Below are 18,426 nucleotides of genomic sequence, written 5' to 3' on the forward strand. Positions count from 1 at the left end.
ATAGGTAAGAAAACATCTTTTTTGATTCATTGTTTTTCTTCTAGATTGCTTTATTTGAATTTTTTTTTTTTTAAAGGAGAGTAAACATTAACCTTAAGAAACGATTTCTCTCCTAGTTGAATGGTGTGATGTTTATGGAGACCTTGTTTTATTGGGGTAGGCTCTGGTAGGTTTAGCACTGGCCTCTGCTTTCAGTTAGGATACCCCATAAACACTATCAAAGGTGGTGCATTCTTAAGGCGCCTCCCCGTAGGATGAAGCCACTGTAGAAGGTGGACCATGTAGATTTGGGAAAGGTTTCACGGAAAATGCAGTTTTTCTCAGAGGGCTGGCAATGCATATGAATGTTCTGTGTTTATGAAGGTTTTGAAGGTAAATGCTATGCAGAGACCAGTGCTTTTTGAACTTTACTTTATTCTGCTGCTCTCGCTTTCAATTCAATAAACACTTATTGAAAGCCGTTTTCCCAGGAACTCTGCTGACCCTGGGGATGTAAAGATGATTTTGAGAGGCATGAAGTTTCAGCTCTGAGAGATGACTTAAAACAGAAATACAGTGAAACCAGTCAGAATTTATGGTGGGGTTTTGGTACCCCGATCCTTCCACTTGCCCTTTATTTTCTGGGGTTCCCTTCTAAGAAAGGTGTAGACACATGGACAGGAATAGAATGAGGAGATGAAGTACCAGCTGTATAATCGCTGGCTAAGTGCCCCACACCCGCAAATGCAAGATTTTTCTGGTAGGCGGTGCTGGTCCCTGGGACCAAGGCCTGACAGCCTTCCTGGTGGGTCTTCCCAGCCCAGTCTCCTTAGATCTGTAATTGTGAGCTGTGGAACATACCCAGTCAGCCTCATGGATGACAAGCTGGAAAACTACGTGGACGAATCTACTATAGTCGACAAGTGCTGAGCATCATACCCCTACCACGAAGGAAGTAACAGGAAGCAGAGGAGATGCAGTCTGCTGCCTGAGCTTGACCACTCGCTCTTCTTGCCTTAAGGGAGTTTGCTCTGGTTGCCACCTCTGTCAGAGCACTTCCCACAGTGAATTGCGAGTATATGTCTTGTCCCCCTACTAGATTATGTGAACTTATTGATGGCAGGCTTGTTGTTCACTTCTGTAGCCCCAATATCTAGAGCAGCATCTGGCACAAAGAAAAGATCCTATAATTTGGAAACATGTTTGGAGAATAAGGTGCTCATCTGAATCAAATGAATTTTCTAAGGACACTTATTAGGACTTCTCCATTCCCTAGCAAGCATTTGTCCAGGCTGATTTTGACGATCTTTGTGAGAAGGCAATGTAAAATGTAAAATGCTTCAAAATATTGGTACATCATTAGGATGGTATCAGGTTTTTTAATTGCGTGTTTTCATTCTTGCTTTTGAAATTTTCAGCGCAAGCCCTCAATCAGCTTTTGAGTAAAGAATATGGATGGCAGATGCTCAGAAGGCTTATCGGCTTATCATATATAGCCTCGTAGTTTTGGTGTTTAAAGCACCATCACATAGCAAGACTACCATCCCATCGGAGGTTTATATTTATAGTAAAATCAGGTGGAACTTTGTATTCATTCTTAATTACATTATTTGTGTCCCTTCACTTGCAGCAAGATATACTTGTGATTTCTAATCTGCTTTTCTCTTTCGTTATTGTATTGGTATTACTGATTTAGGGTGCCTAATTAAGTTGATAACTCTTTTATTCTTATTCTCTTAAATGTTTCATTCTTCATTATTTCTTAGTATTAGAACCAAGGTCCCGTTTTCGAATTAAAGTGGACATATATAACTTTGAACACTTGATGGCGCCAAACAATCTTAAATACAATGCCTGGTGTAAAGTAAGCAGTGAACTAATCTCACAGAACTCATAAAACAACCTTCTAACTTTCTATTTTTAATATTTTTTTTTTCTGGAAACATACTTAAACTTTCAGAAAAGTGGTAAATAAATACAAATAAATATTTTTCCTGAACCATTTGGGAGTAAGTTGTCGACCATATACCCCACAACCCCGAATAATTTAGTATTTTCCCCAAACAAAAACATTGTCCTACATTGTCTTAATACAGAAATAAGGATGTTAGATCACCATTTTAATCCCCATTCAAGTTTTGCTAATTGCCCCAGAAATAGCTTTTGTGATAAAAGAATTCAGTTCAGAATAAATTATAATAAAAGGATTCAGAATCACATGTTGTATTTAATTTTTTCATCTCTTCAGTCTCCTTCAGTCTGAAATGGTTTGATAGTCCTTTTTAAAGTTTTATGATTGATGCTTTTGAAGATTACAGGCAGATGTTTTGTAAATTGTCCCTCATCTAGAAGTTTGTCTGTTTTTCCTCATGTTAGATTCAGGTTATACACCTGTAGTAGGAACACCACAAGTGATTCTGTGCTCTTCTCATTACATCCTATCAGGTGCTGTGTGGTTGTGATTTGTCCCATTACTGCTGTGTTACATTGATCACTTGATTAAAGTGCTGTCTGCTAGCTTCAACCCTGTGAAGTTTCTGTTTTTCCCTTTGTCATTAATAGAAATTTGGCATGAAGGTACTTTAAAACTATGAAAATATTGTGTCATCATCAATCTTTTTTTTCAATTTTATTTTAGAGAGAGAGCGTGCAAGTGGGGAAGAGGGAAAGAGGTAGAGAGACAGAATCTTAAGCAGGCTCCATGCTCAGCGTGGAGACCAAGGCAGGGCCCTGATCGCATGACACTGGGATCATGACCTGAGCCAAAATCAAGAGTCAAACGCTCAACTGACTTAACCACCCAGGTGCCCCTCATCATCAATCTTTTAATTTATTTGTCTATATCAGTATGAACTCATGGTTTCCTATTTTATTTACTACATTGTATTCACTACATTCATTATTTTCATTATCTTCAAATTGATTCATATTTGGCCAGTGGGAACCCCTTCATGATGACTTCTGTCATTTTGACATGTCTTCATCAGTTTTTGAGCACTTGTTTGCTCTTTGCCACAGGTGCTCTAGGTTCATCTTGTAATTTCCCTGCCACACACATGGAATCAGCCATTTCTTTAAGTCCTGGTTCCTTTTAGAAGTGAAGGTTTGGGGGCACCTGGGTGGCTCAGTTGATTAAGTGTCCATCTCTTAATCTCAGCCCAGGCCATGGTCTCAGCATTCATGTGATCAAACCCCACGTAGGGCTCTGCACTGACAGTGCAGAGCCTGCTTGGGATTCTATCTCTCCCTCTCTCTGCCCCTCCCCTGCTCACGTTCTTCCTCTCTAAATAAATAAATAAATAAATAAGTGAAGGTTTGGATGCCAGGTGTGCTCATTGCTACTTGGGTTTTGTTGCACACAGACCCTCTGAGTGACTGTGTGTGTGTGTGTGTGTGTGTGTGTGTTTATTTCTATTTATTTCTATATCCATCTATCAAGATCCATGAATTCACACTGATACCACCAGCCAACTACTTTATGTTTCAGTTAAACATCATAGGGTTTATTTTCTTATTTGTGACTCCCTTCTCAAATAGTAAGAAACATAACTCCTGTTATTCTTAATATATTTACTTACTTGTTTAGTCTCCTGTCATTGCTTCTGTCCTGTCTCCCACATGGATGCTGTCCTCACCCTGCCTGAGTGTTAATAATCTCCTACTGGGCTGCCCCCATCTACAGACATACTTCTCAAACTGCTCAGGCTCTGACTCCCAGCACTGGACACCTCCCTCCATGTGGTTCTCTTAGCACTTGCTCAGGCTCTGACACCAGCCACTCATATGCATTTTCTTGCTCTGCCTTAGCTAATGGTTCTAAGAGTGAATAGTTCAGGATGGGAGGGGGAAGAGAATGGGAAGTGTTCTCTTGACTTACTTTTAATTATTTTCTCAAATCTACCAAGAAGTTTAGAAATAGGATAATTTACATTTTCCTCAACTTGATTTGTTTCAGCAGTAACCATCAAAAGAAATTAATGAGTTCCAGTCTAGTCTGTTGAATTCCAGTGAAAAACCAGAGGGAAACATGGAAATATCTGGACATCTGGTCTATAAATATCTACAAAGCTGTATTATCCTCCTCCAACTGCTAATTTTTTTTATGAGACTTTGGGCAAATTTCTGAGCCTTAATTTCCTCATCTATAAAACGAGTGGATAGCTTCTGTCATGTTACTTTCAGTCTATACTTGGGGGGAAGGTTTGTGGAAAGGTTGCCTGAATGGCAAAGATCAAATGGACATGATACTTAAATTGGGATTTTGTCTTTTTCCAGAGGCGTGGTAAGCCCAAGATTGATATAAGATATTTTTTTAAGCGGAAAAGAATATGCATACTCTAATTTTTAAAATCCATAACAGATGCAAAAGGTTGATAAGCGTATACACTTTAATACATATGAGAGTCAATTCTAAGAAATGGAGTTTCTGGGAATGTCATGTTAGGAAAGGTACGTCAGAGGTGGGAGTATGTCCATGCAGGAGACAGCCTCAGTAGGACATAACTATCAGGGTAACCTTTTTTATCAATCACAGAGTTTTCATGTCTGTTATTTAGTTTGACCCTTACAGTCACTCTGTGAAATAAGGCAAGTATTTGCCTTTAACAGATTAAAAAAAAAAAATGAGGTTTCAGTTTTGTGTCATTACTTTGTGTCAGTTTTCAGTCATTACTGGCTGAGCATTCACTAAAACCTGGGTCTCCGGTCTTTCCCACCACACCAAGGGTAAGAACATGTGCCCCTCATTCCAGTCATTTTTTAAAATTTTTTTAAATGTTTATTTCTTTTTGAGAGAGAGAGAACATGTGTGAGCAGGGGAGGGGCAGAGAGAGAAGGAGACACAGAAGCAGGTTCCAGGCTCTGAGCTGTCAGCACAGAGTCCAACACAGGGCTCGAACTCATGAGCCATGAGATCATGACCTGAGCCGAAGTTGGACGCCCAAAACTGAGCTACCCAGGTACTCCTCCAGTTATATGTTCTAAGGGAAGCTATGACTCTGAAGATATTTTCATCTTGAAGGGATCCTGTATAATTTGTATGTTCTGGAGAAGGCAATTTATCTTCTGGGAGCCCACTTTCTTCCTAGGGACACTTTTTTCTTAAGATCCCTAGAGTCCCAGTGCGCCTGGGTGGCTCAGTCGGTTTAGCAGCCAACTCTTGATACCGGCTCGGGCCATGATCTCACGATGGTGAGATCAAGCCCTGTGTCAGGCTCTCTACAGAGCATGAAGCCTGCTTAAGATCCTCTCTCTGTCTCTCTCTCTCTCCCTTCCTCCCTCTCTCCCTCTCTGTCACTCTCTCCTTTTCCTCCACCTCTCCCCACTCTCGCTGTCTCTCAAAATAAATAAATAAAGTTTAAAAAAAAAATCCCAAGAGTCCCTCCAGGAACCATATTTTCTCCTGTTATATTATGAAAGAATGACAGGATATTACAGGATATTATAGGCAGGGTTAGTGTAGGAGGGTCATATTCATTTATTCATTCACCCATTTTCCACCATGTGATGTTCACATATTATGTGCCAGGCACGATTCTAAATTTGTATCTATAGTGGTGGGGAGATTTAGTATGTGCCCTCCAGGAACCATCTTTATAGCCTAGCGGAGGAAACATAAATAAAATAAAAACTGTGAATTAAATATGATAAGAATTATAGTCAAAGTGTTTATACATGGTAACTATTATAACTCATTGAACAGATTCATTTGTCTTTGTATCTAGGACAAATACATTTTTTTCCCTTCAAATGTTGAACAAAAGGGCAGTACTGGTAGAATAAATACATACATCTTCCTGGGAAAATTAGGGAATGTTTCTCAAAGGGTGGAACACAGACCTAAAAGATTTTGTTGGTCAGGAGCATTTCAGATAAAAGAATTAGTATGTGTAAAGACACGGAGGCTCAAAAAGTTGTGGTATATTGGGGGAGTTAGAAGTTACTGCTGTATTATGAAGTGTGAGGAGGGTAGAGATGAGGCTGGACCAGTAGACAGGAACCAGAACACAAATGTCCTTTTCTGCTATGCCAAGAAGTTTCCATTTTGACCCATAGGTAGTGAAGCATCAGTGAAGAATTTATAGTGTTTTCCTCAGTCTAGAATAGTCTAAAAATGAAGAAACTTAGAAAAGCATGGCCAAGTAAATGATCATGATGATATTTGTATAGAACTTCATAGTTTATGAGACATTTTTCTGTCATCCATTGTCTTATCAAATCTTCACAGCAGTCCTGCAAAGTATAATTATTATCCTTCAAGTTACTGGTGAGGAAACTATATATAAGAGAGGTTTGTTCTCTCATTCCCTTGCTCATCAGGCACTAGAGATAAAGTGATAAAATGAAGTCACTTTCCTCATAGAGCTTGTGTTCTCTTCTGAGGTGAGATGCCCCGCATCACAACTGAGAAGAAGAGGGGCTAGACCTAAACACAGATAATCTGATTCAAAATCCCAGGCTCTTTCTACTACACTCTGCAGTCTCAAAAGACCAATTGAATCCATGAATCATGAAAACGTCACTGAATGCATTTTGTTCAGATATGCTTTTAGCTCTCAGAATTAGTCTTCTTTTCTCCTAACTGCCTAGTCTGCTAAATTGTGATGTGGAGGAGGGAGTGGATGAAGGTTTAAGTCTCATCCTTTGGGAATCCTGGTTATACTTCTTCCCCTTTTACTTGTCTTTCGAAGAATCTGCTCCTGTGTTCTTATAAAATAAATGTGCAAGTAACAAGGAACTCTGAAACTGGATTTTTTATAACAGAAAATTTATAATATGGGGTTAATTTTCAAATTTAATTTAGATGTCACCGAAATATTTCTAGCAATTTAGAAATGGCTGTAATAGTTGACTGTTCTATCTGTAGCAGTACCTTGATGATAACACTGTGGAAGCCATGGCCTTTCGGAAGAGTGCAAAGGAATTGTTGCAGCTAGCAGCCAGAACGTTAAAGAAATTGGGAGTCCGGTTCTGGCTGAGCAGTGGAACTTGTCTAGGTAAAATTCTTTGTTGCTTTACATTTGTCTTTTTGTCATTTCATCCTCTTTGCCTTTAGGGATGATTGCTTGAGATGACACAACATCAGTGATATTTGAAGTGTCATATTTATAGACAGAATAAGCGTAGTGCATGGAACAGGAATTTATTGATTTCTTTAAAGACATTAATTTCAGAAACATAAAAGAGTTAGGAAGGCCATGTTGTGTTTACCAAAAACTGTAAGCCATGTATAAAATTTATATCAGAATGGGTAGACTGTGTTTGATCTCCAGGTAATCCTTAGGTTAGCATTTTATTATTTCTATCCTGAAGATTGTTCTGCCTTTAAAAAAAAAAAACCCTCTCTTCTGTTTCTTTCCAAAAAAAAACAACTTTTTTTAATGTTTATTTATTTTTGAGAGAGAAAGAACATGAGCAGGGGAGGGATAGAGAGAGAGAGGGAGACACAGAATCTGAAGCAGGCTCCAGGCTCTGAGCTGTCAGCACAGAGACCGACGCAGGGCTCGAACTCATGAACTGTGAGATTATGACCTGAGCTGAAGTTGGACGCTTAACTGTTCTGTTTCTTTACCTACACCACACAAATGAGAGGAGGGCTAAAGGACATAGCATAAGGTATTCCCACAAATCTTTCCAAGTCACTGATAGTATTACTGGTTGGGCATCACTGCCTTCCCACATTCTGTTCATTCTCAGATGGGAAATGTAGACTTTTCTAGAGTCCTCAGGCAAGTTGCCGTTAGAACCTAAGAAACATTTATGGGTCTCTTTCCACGATACATTGGATCAAACTCCTTTGCAATTTAGAATTATTTAAAACCTTAAGTTTTAATTGTTTTTATTTACTTGTTTATAACTGTAGTTGGTTGTAACTGTATTCTTTGATTATAACTTTATTTGTACAGAAATTAATTCAGCTCCTGTTTTTAATTATTTAAAAAAAATTTTTTTAATGTTTATTTTTGAGAGAGAGACAGAGCATGAGTGGGGAAGGGTCAGAGAGAGAGGGAGATACAGAATCTGAAGCAGGCTCCGGCTCCGAGCTGTCAGCACAGAGCCTGACGCGGGGCTTGAACTCATGAGCTGTCAGATCATGACCTGAGCTGAAGTCGGACACTTAGCTAACTGAGCTGCCCAGGCGCCCCAATTCTGCTCCCATTTTTATAGTGTTACTATATAATTTATTGTCCAAGAGACTCTTGAGAGTGAAAAGGAGTGCCATTAGTAATCATGTTGGTATGATAGACAGAAACTGGGATATATGATTAGGCTATCTGTTAGGCTCTATGGAAATTCACATGGTTCTTTCTGTCAAGGAGCTTGCACTAAGAGTAGCCAAGAAAAAGAGAGTACATCTCACACATTTATGTGATATATGCTTTAAGGTTTAACTTTTTGAAGCAAGATTGTGTTATAGATTATGTCATCAGAAATACCTCTTAATCACTTGTCATGATTTGTTTTGCATTTTTAGCCCCATGATTTTCTTCATTTAGGAGCAAAATGAGGGAGTTGGATTAGATGATATTTAAGGAGCCTTCCATTTTTAAGAGTTTATGTTTCTTTGATAGATGAGTATAGATTTTTCTCAAGCTAGAGATAGACCCCATCCTAGATATTTAGATCTATGGTACAATGAAATTAAAGTTTAGAATTCCAAATAGTATTGCCCAATAGCAGTGCCTGTAAAGACAGTTGTAGACATTTATTTACTTTCTGAATAATTTGGATGAAAGAATTAGAAGGATACTAGGGAAGATCCAAGAGCGCTTAGTAGTAGTAAGGTTTTGGTTTTTTAGAACAGTATTATAGCACCTAATTAAGAAGTAGATACATAGTAAATATACCTAGAAATATATTTTTTATTTATTTTTTATTTATTTTTCAATATATGAAATTTATTGTCAAATTGGTTTCCATACAACACCCAGTGCTCATCCCAAAAGGTGCCCTCCTCAATACCCATCACCCACCCTCTCCTCCCTCCCACCCCCCATCAACCCTCAGTTTGTTCTCAGTTTTTAACAGTCTCTTATGCTTTGGCTCTCTCCCACTCTAACCTCCCTTTTTTTTTTTTCCTTCCCCTCCCCCATGGGTTTCTGTTAAGTTTCTCAGGATCCCTATAAGAGTGAAACCATATGGTATCTGTCTTTCTCTGTATGGCTTATTTCACTTAGCATCACACTCTCCAGTTCCATCCACGTTGCTACAAAGGGCCATATTTCATTCTTTCTCATTGCCACGTAGTACTCCATTGTGTATATGAACCACAATTTCTTTATCCATTCATCAGTTGATGGACATTTAGGCTCTTTCCATAATTTGGCTATTATTGAGAGTGCTGCTATAAACATTGGGGTACAAGTACCCCTATGCATCAGTACTCCTGTATCCCTTGGGTAAATTCCTAGCAGTGCTATTGCTGGGTCATAGGGTAGGTCTATTTTTAATTTTCTGAGGAACCTCCACACTGCTTTCCAGAGCGGCTGCACCAATTTGCATTCCCACCAACAGTGCAAGTGGGTTCCCGTTTCTCCACATCCTCTCCAGCATCTATAGTCTCCTGATTTGTTCATTTTGGCCACTCTGACTGGCGTGAGGTGATATCTGAGTGTGGTTTTGATTTGTATTTCCCTGATGAGGAGTGACGTTGAGCATCTTTTCATGTGACTGTTGGCCATCCGGATGTCTTCTTTAGAGAAGTGTCTATTCATGTTTTCTGCCCATTTCTTCACTGGGTTATTTGTTTCTCGGGTGTGGAGTTTGGTGAGCTCTTTATAGATTTTGGATACTAGCCCTTTGTCCGATATGTCATTTGCAAATATCTTTTCCCATTCCGTTGGTTGCCTTTTAGTTTTGTTGGTTGTTTCCTTTGCTGTGCAGAAGCTTTTTATCTTCATAAGGTCCCAGTAGTTCATTTTTGCTTTTAATTCCCTTGCCTTTGGGGATGTGTCAAGTAAAAGATTGCTACGGCTGAGGTCAGAGAGGTCTTTTCCTGCTTTCTCCTCTAGGGTTTTGATGGTTTCCTGTCTCACATTCAGGTCCTTTATCCATTTTGAGTTTATTTTTGTGAATGGTGTGAGAAAGTGGTCTAGTTTCAACCTTCTGCATGTTGCTGTCCAGTTTTCCCAGCACCATTTGTTAAAGAGACTGTCTTTTTTCCATTGGATGTTCTTTCCTGCTTTGTCAAAGATGAGTTGGCCATACGTTTGTGGGTCTAGTTCTGGGGTTTCTATTCTATTCCATTGCTCTATGTGTCTGTTTTTGTGCCAATACCATGCTGTCTTGATGATGACAGCTTTGTAGTAGAGGCTAAAGTCTGGGATTGTGATGCCTCCTGCTTTGGTCTTCTTCTTCAAAAGTACTTTGGCTATTCAGGGCCTTTTGTGGTTCCATATGAATTTTAGGATTGCTTGTTCTAGTTTCGAGAAGAATGCTGGTGCAATTTTGATTGGGATTGCATTGAATGTGTAGATAGCTTTGGGTAGTATTGACATTTTGACAATATTTATTCTTCCAATCCATGAGCATGGGATGTCTTTCCATTTCTTTAAATCTTCTTCAATTACCTTCATAAGCTTTCTATAGTTTTCAGCATACAGATCTTTTACATCTTTGGTTAGATTTATTCCTAGGTATTTTATGCTTCTTGGTGCAATTGTGAATGGGATCAGTTTCTTTATTTGTCTTTCTTTTGCTTCATTGTTAGTGTATAAGAATGCAACTGATTTCTGTACATTGATTTTGTATCCTGCAACTTTGCTGAATTCGTGTATCAGTTCTAGCAGACTTTTGGTGGAGTTTGTCGGATTTTCCATGTATAGTATCATGTCATCTGCAAAAAGTGAAGACTTGACTTCATCTTTGCCAATTTGGATTCCTTTGATTTCCTTTTGTTGTCTGATTGCTGATGCTAGAACTTCCAGCACTATGTTAAACAACAGCGGTGAGAGTGGGCATCCCTGTCGTGTTCCTGATCTCAGGGAAAAAGCTCTCAGTTTTTACCTAGAAATATTTTTGATATTGTCAGTGTGCTGAAAATTGAGGATGATGCTGCTCTGTTTTTTTTTTTTTTAGTTGATTTATTAATTTTGAGAGACAGAGACAGTGTGAGTCAGGGAGGGGTGGAGAGACAGAGAGAATCCCAAGCAGGCTCTGTACCATCAGTGCCCATGAAACCCATGAAACTGCGAGATCATGACTTGAGCCGAGACCAAGAGTTGGATGCTCAACCGACTGAGCTGCCCAGGCGCCCCTGATACTGCTGTTTTTTATATGACCCATCAAACACAAGCTGTTCAGAGCTGTTAAGTTCTACAAATTACAGCTCAGAGAAGGGATACTGGTTAAGCAAAAGAATTAAATTATATTTTTTAGCATACCTTAAAGGCAGCCTTCATCATTAGGGGTTTCTGATCAAAATTCCCAAAAGTAACTTAATTTTTTTAATGGATGGCCCAGGTAACATTATTAAAGCCAATAGCTTATTTAGAAATTAAAATACATCATGAAAGTTTCTGAGGATGATGAGTGCTCAGGCCAGTAAAAATGAATGAAGAAGGAAGGAAGGAAGGAAGGAAGGAAGGAAGGAAGGAAGGAAGGAAAGAAAGAAGGAAGGAAGGAATGAAAGAAGGAAAGAAAGAAGGAAGGAAAGAAAGAAGGAAGGAAGGAAGGAAGTAAAGAAGGAAGGAAAGAAAGGAAGGAAGGAAGGAAGGAAGGAAAGAAAAAGTTCTTCAACAAGTGGCTTCTATAACCACAGATTTAATTTTTTAAAATAATTTTGGTAAGCACTCTAAGTCTAATCTTATGAAATAAAATCCATTCTTAAAAACATCATACAGTTGTGACTAATTTTTTCTTAATTTAAGTTTTTAAAAAATGTTCTTTTTTCTCTTCTTTTTTATTTTTAGGATGGTATCGGCAATGCAACATTATTCCTTATAGTAAAGATGTTGACCTAGGAATTTTTATACAAGATTATAAATCTGATATTATTTCAGCATTTCAGGATGTAGGACTTCCACTCAAACACAAATTTGGGAAGGTCAGTAATAAAAATCTTCTTTACTTCATAAGTATATGTCTTTTCAAAAGTAGAATTTATATTAAACAGCTCAGAGACAACCAGTTAAGAATGTTGCATATATCATTTGATCATGCAGTATTAGCCAGGATGACTTCAGCAGAAGCTTGTTATGTGACTTTCCGCACTATTTAAGGAAAACTAGAAAATCTGTCTTTCTACTGACATTGAGAAGGAGAAAAGGATCTTGAACTCTTGCAGATTATTTTATTGCCATTATATTAGATAACAATATAACATATAATTAATGTACCAGATAATATAAAATTAATACAATAATTAAGAACCCTACCTACCTTACCTGATGTTATGTTGTTTCTCATGAATACTTTAATTTCATGTTCCCTTAGGCATTCTATTATTATCAACATGAAATGGTCCTTTGGTGGCTAAGGGTTAGAAATACAGAATCATTTCAAATAGTTCTTGAATTTCATATTTACTTCATAGGTTCTGGGTCATAGCAATTTTCTCAGAGTTCAACTAGGAATAGGTCATCATGACTTACATGAAATCTCCTTTTAGACAATTTGATTTCTATGCTCTAAGCCCATGATTCCTTGCAAATGTCTTACTTCTTTTTTTTTTTTCTTCTTCAAACATCTTACTCTTAATTTGCTTGTTGCCAGGGAGGTGTTGTCCTGGGAAGCAAGTAGAAGTATGGTTAGTCACTGAAAAATTACTTTTTCCATCATAATTATTCTAGTTTATTAAAAAATTTATTTATTAAAAAAATATAAAAATATTTTCCAGAGGTCACAGTCAAAGCAGGAGAACTCTAGGCGTACAGAGAATGTTTACTCAACACTCACTTTATGCCTGGCCCTGCGCTCTGCACCTGGGACCCAAAGATGCATACGTTATGGTACTTACCTTCAGGAGTTCACTGTCTAATTGGGGGAAAAACACATAATAATTATGTGATTAGTGCCATAACGGACAGATGCACCAAGTCTAATGGGAACATAATTATTTGTAGATTAAGTTTCTTTAGGGAAATGCTCCCAGAATTCTTTGTATCTTTAACTTTTATTTCTTCCTCTTTTCATGTACATAGTGTAATGATTTATGGGCTGTATATGAATTTCTATGATGTCATGTTTACTTAAGTAAGTACTCATTATTGATTCTGATGAGAGACTTATTTCCTAATAGTTTTACTAGGTTATTAAAGGGAATCATTTTTCTTTGGTTCCTTTCCTTCTTTAGTCAGAAAAGGGCTCAGGAACAGGATGTTGTGCAGAGTAGTAATTGGCTACTGTAAGTCATTTACTTTGAGTTGTCTTTAATTGTAAGAAGCAACATTATTTTGTATGCATTTAAGAAAGAAATCAAATGATGGTACGTTACCAATAAATCCCAATTTCAGAGGTGTTTGGCTTGAAGAAACATGTTCTCTTAACAATCAATATTCTCCCTCTATAAAACACAGTCTTTTTTTTTTAAAGAAAATATGTTTCCTTCATTACAGTCTATGAAGGTTTTCATCTTCCCCTTAGGTAGAGGACAGCTTGGAACTATCTTTCCAGGGAAAAGATGATGTAAAACTCGACATTTTTTTCTTCTATGAAGAGACTGACCATATGTGGAATGGAGGCACTCAGGCCAAAACGGGAAAAAAATTTAAGTATGAACCAGATAAGTACTTATAAAAGGGGCTCTTAGAGATAACTTCAGAAGGTAGAAATAAGGAAGTAACTGAAAATGAAAAACAAGAGAATGTCAAGGCTTCGCTATTAGCTAATACTTTCTCAGTTTACCCATAAAGCCCAGTTATGTTTGGAAAAGTGTGAACTACTTATAAGGACAGTGTAAGAGGAGGAAGTGCCCATGGGATGGGACCTCAGTCCAAATAGTCATTATGATTAGAACAGAAGTCCTTGAGTCATCAGAAAGGGAAAACCAAAACAAGGAACACAAAAACAGCCCAGAGCCTTAGCCAAAACACTGATTGGCTTTTAGAGTTATAGGAGCTTGTTAATTTGATGGAAATTGGTTAACAGTCAGTAAGAAGGAGATTGTCAAGGTGAAGTTTAAGTGAGAAAATTGGGACTGAGCTGCGCTGAGGCCACCATGCTGGGCAAGCTCTGGAATGTGCCTTCAGTATAAACTGAGGGCTAATCCTTCAAGGATACTCCTTGAGCTTAACAGCTGCCATATTTTGTCAAATGTAAGATGATATAGATTGTAAGATGCACTATTATTTTATGCGCTACTAAGAAAGGAAAAATACTGCCAATTATAATTCTAAAACACATGACTCACAGATGGAAAAATTTGGGTGGGGGGAAATGTCTCAGAATTGATGGAGTACAGTATGTTAGATTGACATTTTTAACATTTTTTTTTAATGCTGCCATAGTAAAACTTTGATGAGAAAAGACAAAAATGACAGTAGAGTAACTATGCTCTCCTTTGTGATGCAATCGACCTATTCTCAATTCTGAAAGAGAGAAAGAGAAGTGCAAATGAAGGGGAAGGAGCTCCCAAAGAGTTGGTCTTTGGAGTCAGGCCGACCTGGGAGACCTTAGCTGCACCCTAACCCATGTGTGGCCTTTAGCTTTTCTGAACATTAATCTCCTAGTCTCTTAAGTTTGGATAGTACTCCTGTGTGTTTGACTCTTATGAACATTGCACATGTGTTAACACATCTAATCATCAAAATAATCTTAGGAGGTAGGTATTCTGTGAGGCGCTGAAAATGTGAGTTCTTTGTTCAAGACCACACAGTCCATCCATCTCTTTAACCACTACTGCCCACTGTCTCCCTAATACACCTGACATATGAGGCACTTGGCATAATGCTTAGCATTTACTAAGTTATCAGCAAATGGTGGTTATGACTGCTATTGTTTATTAGTAATATTATGATTACTAATGTGATTATTATCATTGCAGTCATTACTATGGTAGTTATATGAGCAGAAGCATAAATTTGCCTCACTTACCACTCAGATTGGAGCTTCTAACTTGGAATAAATTTGATCCATTGGGCAGAGTGGGGAATGTTCTGTAGCACAGAAGAGAAATGCCGTATTCAGACTGCTTTCTCCTGGGTGTGTTGACACACCCTCTCAGGAGTGCTGTATCTTTATTTGCAGGCCAGGAGTCTTCACATAAGCTTAAATTCTGGAGGTTTGAGAGTAGTCCAAACCTTTTTCTCAAAGTTGTAAAGTCTCCCCAAATTGACATTGATCCTGGTGCATATTCTTGAAACTTGTACTTAATATAAAAAATTATTTTGCTTTATGATAACAACACATTCATTCTGGGTTAAAGCTCTGATTATAAGACAAATTAATAAGTTAACATATAACTGACATTCTCACTTGTGGTTAGGTGAATGGGAGTGTTTATGACATTCAGCTATAGTTTGTTTATTCAAAATATGATGAAGCTGAATTTAATGTATAATTTAGAGGCTTCTTTAAAAACTGTAAAGTAGTATAGCCTAGAAATTGAGGAGATGGAGCCAGTCTGGTTGCTTTTGAATCCCAGCTTTATACTTCACCAGCTTTATGACCTTGGGCAAGATAGTTAACCTCTCTGTGCGTAAGTTTCCTCAAGTGTAAAATGGGAATAATAACAGAAATTGCTACATAGAATGGCGTTAAGGATTAGCTGAGTTAATACACAGAAAAGGGGGGTTCGAAGAGAATTAAGGATGTCCCGAGTGCCAAGTAATTATTATTGCTATTATTAATAGCTATTATTAATTATTATTAATTACTACTATTATTAATACTACTAGGAGTAGCAGTTGTAGTGGTGGTAAAGAAAACTATTTCTCTTCTTAGTCTTATGAGAAATTGACAGATTAGAAGAAACCTATATAATTAAGTCAATATTAAACTGCCAAATCTGTTCATAGAGAACTCATATGAGAATGTCACCTTTTTTCAAAGAAAGGTAATTTCTAGAGCCAGTAGTATAATTCTGTTATTCTTAGATTTCCTTCGGGGGCATAAACTTCTTTCTTCTCACTAACATGGTCTGAAACCCACAAACTTCAAAAGAACTCTTCATTTCTAACCGCTACATTTCTGCATAGAAAGAGCTTCTTTCATTCTGCTTTAGCTGCTCTTTATGGTAGCAGTGTTTGGGAAGTGTGAAATGTTCTGATTATTTAACAAGAGAAATGAGCAGTGATGGAACTGTCTGGACAGATGGTGTGAGTCCCAGATTTTCTATCCTGTTACTGTGACCTTAAAAGGCAGAGAAAAGAACAGGGATGGCTGTGTAGAGTAGTTTCTTTGGAAGATTCCCCCAGCCATATGCCATTTTCATTCTTTTCAGCACTATTTACTTGAAGGAACTATAGTATTTTCACCAGCACTATTCCTAGAGGAAAAAAACTCTTAAAGCGAATCTAAAGGTCTTTTTATCTGTATATTTCACTTTGTATTCATGTTATCATTCATTCTGAGGAAAACTTAATATCATAGAATGCTTACGATTTTTTTAAATGTTTATTTATTTTTGAGAGAGAGAGAGCATGAGCAGGGGAGGGGCAGAGAGAGAGGAAGACACAGAATGTGAAGCAGGCTCCAGGCTCTGAGCTGTCAGCACAGAGCCTGACACGGGGTTCGAACCCACGAACCCCGAGGTCATGACCTGAGCTGAAGTCAGGTGCTTAATTGACTGAGTCACCCAGGCGCCCTGAATGCTTACAATTTTAAAAAAGGCTAAAGAGGAACTCAGGAAGGAAGAAAAAAGTTCCCCTTTTGAAACTTTACTCTGCATGCCTGCAGAATGATGTTTTTGGTCCTCAGATGTAATAATATTAACAGCAATGATAAAGGTATAGCTCCTAGGGCATCTTCTGGTTATCTGGCACATGATAGGTACTTTATGTTTATAATCTCAGACAGTCCTCACATTATCCCTGTGGGTTAGGTGTTCTCACTCCCAGGTAGATATGAGGAAACGGCCAGTTAGAGAAGTGAAGTAACTTGCTCATTAATGGCTGGGCCAAGTTTTAACCCCAGTGCTGTTGGACTCTTAATCCTAAATGCTTATTTCTAAGACTTAATAGGTTAAATGAACTAATACACGTAATGCATTTGAAATAGTACCTGGCACACAGTAAGTGCTATGTAAATATCAGCCACTGCTGCTACTATTGTTACTATATTATTATTTCCACTATTGCTATTGTGTTGCTCTGGCACAAAGCATAGTATCTTCAGCACAGTGGTAACTTGGATTAGTTACTCCAGTGGGTCTGGATTGTTTTATACTTATTTTTCTTCGTCAGAGTCTCAATCACTAGCAATAAAAGGTGACGCATATAATAACTATGCCGCCAGGATGTGAAGTTTTTATTCTGTAACTTCACGGTCCTGTAGATGCTGCCTGGGTTTCTTGGGGTTGTTTTTTTTCCTTCCCATCTGAATCAGCTGTTAGTAGAGGCCAGAAGTTTGAGAGGTAATAATCATGGTAATAATAAAAATTAACTTTTATGGAATATTTACTACATGCCAGGCACTATGCCAAACTTTGATATGCATCATCTCATTTAATCCTCACAAGTTTATAAGGGAGATTTTTTAAATTGTCACCTTCATTTTATAGACGTGGAAATATGGCAGAGCTGAGACTCAGATGTGGGACCATATCACTTCAGAACCTGTATTCTTATATATACATGATGCTAGTGTCAGCATGATCTATTATACTGTTAATACTCCCTCCATGAAAATAGCCCTTCTCCTCAATGTTATATTGTCAGGGTAATACAGCTACCTCTCTAACCTCTACTAGGAAATCTACCCAGTGGGCAAGTGGTGGCCCTTATACCTTCTGATATTTGCAGTTGCTGCTTACTGTACAGATCTCAGAAAATTTGGATTTGTTCTCTGTGGGACTAGACTCCCATCCGGGTGTGGCTCCTATATAACATTTCATTTCTTCAGACTTTATTTACTAACTGTTATGTGCAATGGATTCTAATGTAAACATACTTAGTTTCCTCTATCAGGGATCTCATAATCTGGACCATGAGATGAATTATTAAAGTACTTGATCAGCAGAACAGTAATTGAAGTCTGTGTCATATATAGTTCAGATACCAAATCAGAGTCTGTCTAGAAGCAACAGCAAGGAAGCATGGCTTAAAAATAGAGAAGTTTGTTAGGTAGACTTGGTAGGAATGTAGAGAAAGGCCCAATAGGTTTGCTTAACTATTTTTCTATTTAGACTATTCCTATTTTTTCTTCTTTTATTTATTTATTTTTAATTTTTTAATTTAAATCCAAGTTAGCTGACATATAGTGTAATAATGGTTTCAGGAGTAGAATTTAGTGATTCATCACTTACATATAACACCCAGCTTATTTTTTCTTCTTATTAAAAAAATCCTATGT

The 18,426-nt window shown here is 37.8% G+C and overlaps 1 protein-coding gene across 1 annotated transcript in view; it reads left to right on the forward strand.

Annotated features, from left to right (window-relative positions):
* Nucleotides 1-18,426, forward strand: part of FKTN (fukutin) — a 75,620-nt gene that overhangs the window by 35,748 nt on the left and 21,446 nt on the right. The window contains exons 7-9 of the mRNA XM_025935277.2: nucleotides 6,845-6,974; nucleotides 11,889-12,022; nucleotides 13,561-13,688. Coding sequence (XP_025791062.1) covers nucleotides 6,845-6,974; nucleotides 11,889-12,022; nucleotides 13,561-13,688 — 392 coding nt within the window. The remainder of the gene's footprint in view (nucleotides 1-6,844; nucleotides 6,975-11,888; nucleotides 12,023-13,560; nucleotides 13,689-18,426) is intronic.

This window comes from Puma concolor, chromosome D4, assembly GCF_028749965.1.
Source record: "Puma concolor isolate L17-30 chromosome D4, mPumCon1.1.hap2, whole genome shotgun sequence".
Classification (NCBI taxonomy): domain Eukaryota; kingdom Metazoa; phylum Chordata; class Mammalia; order Carnivora; family Felidae; genus Puma; species Puma concolor.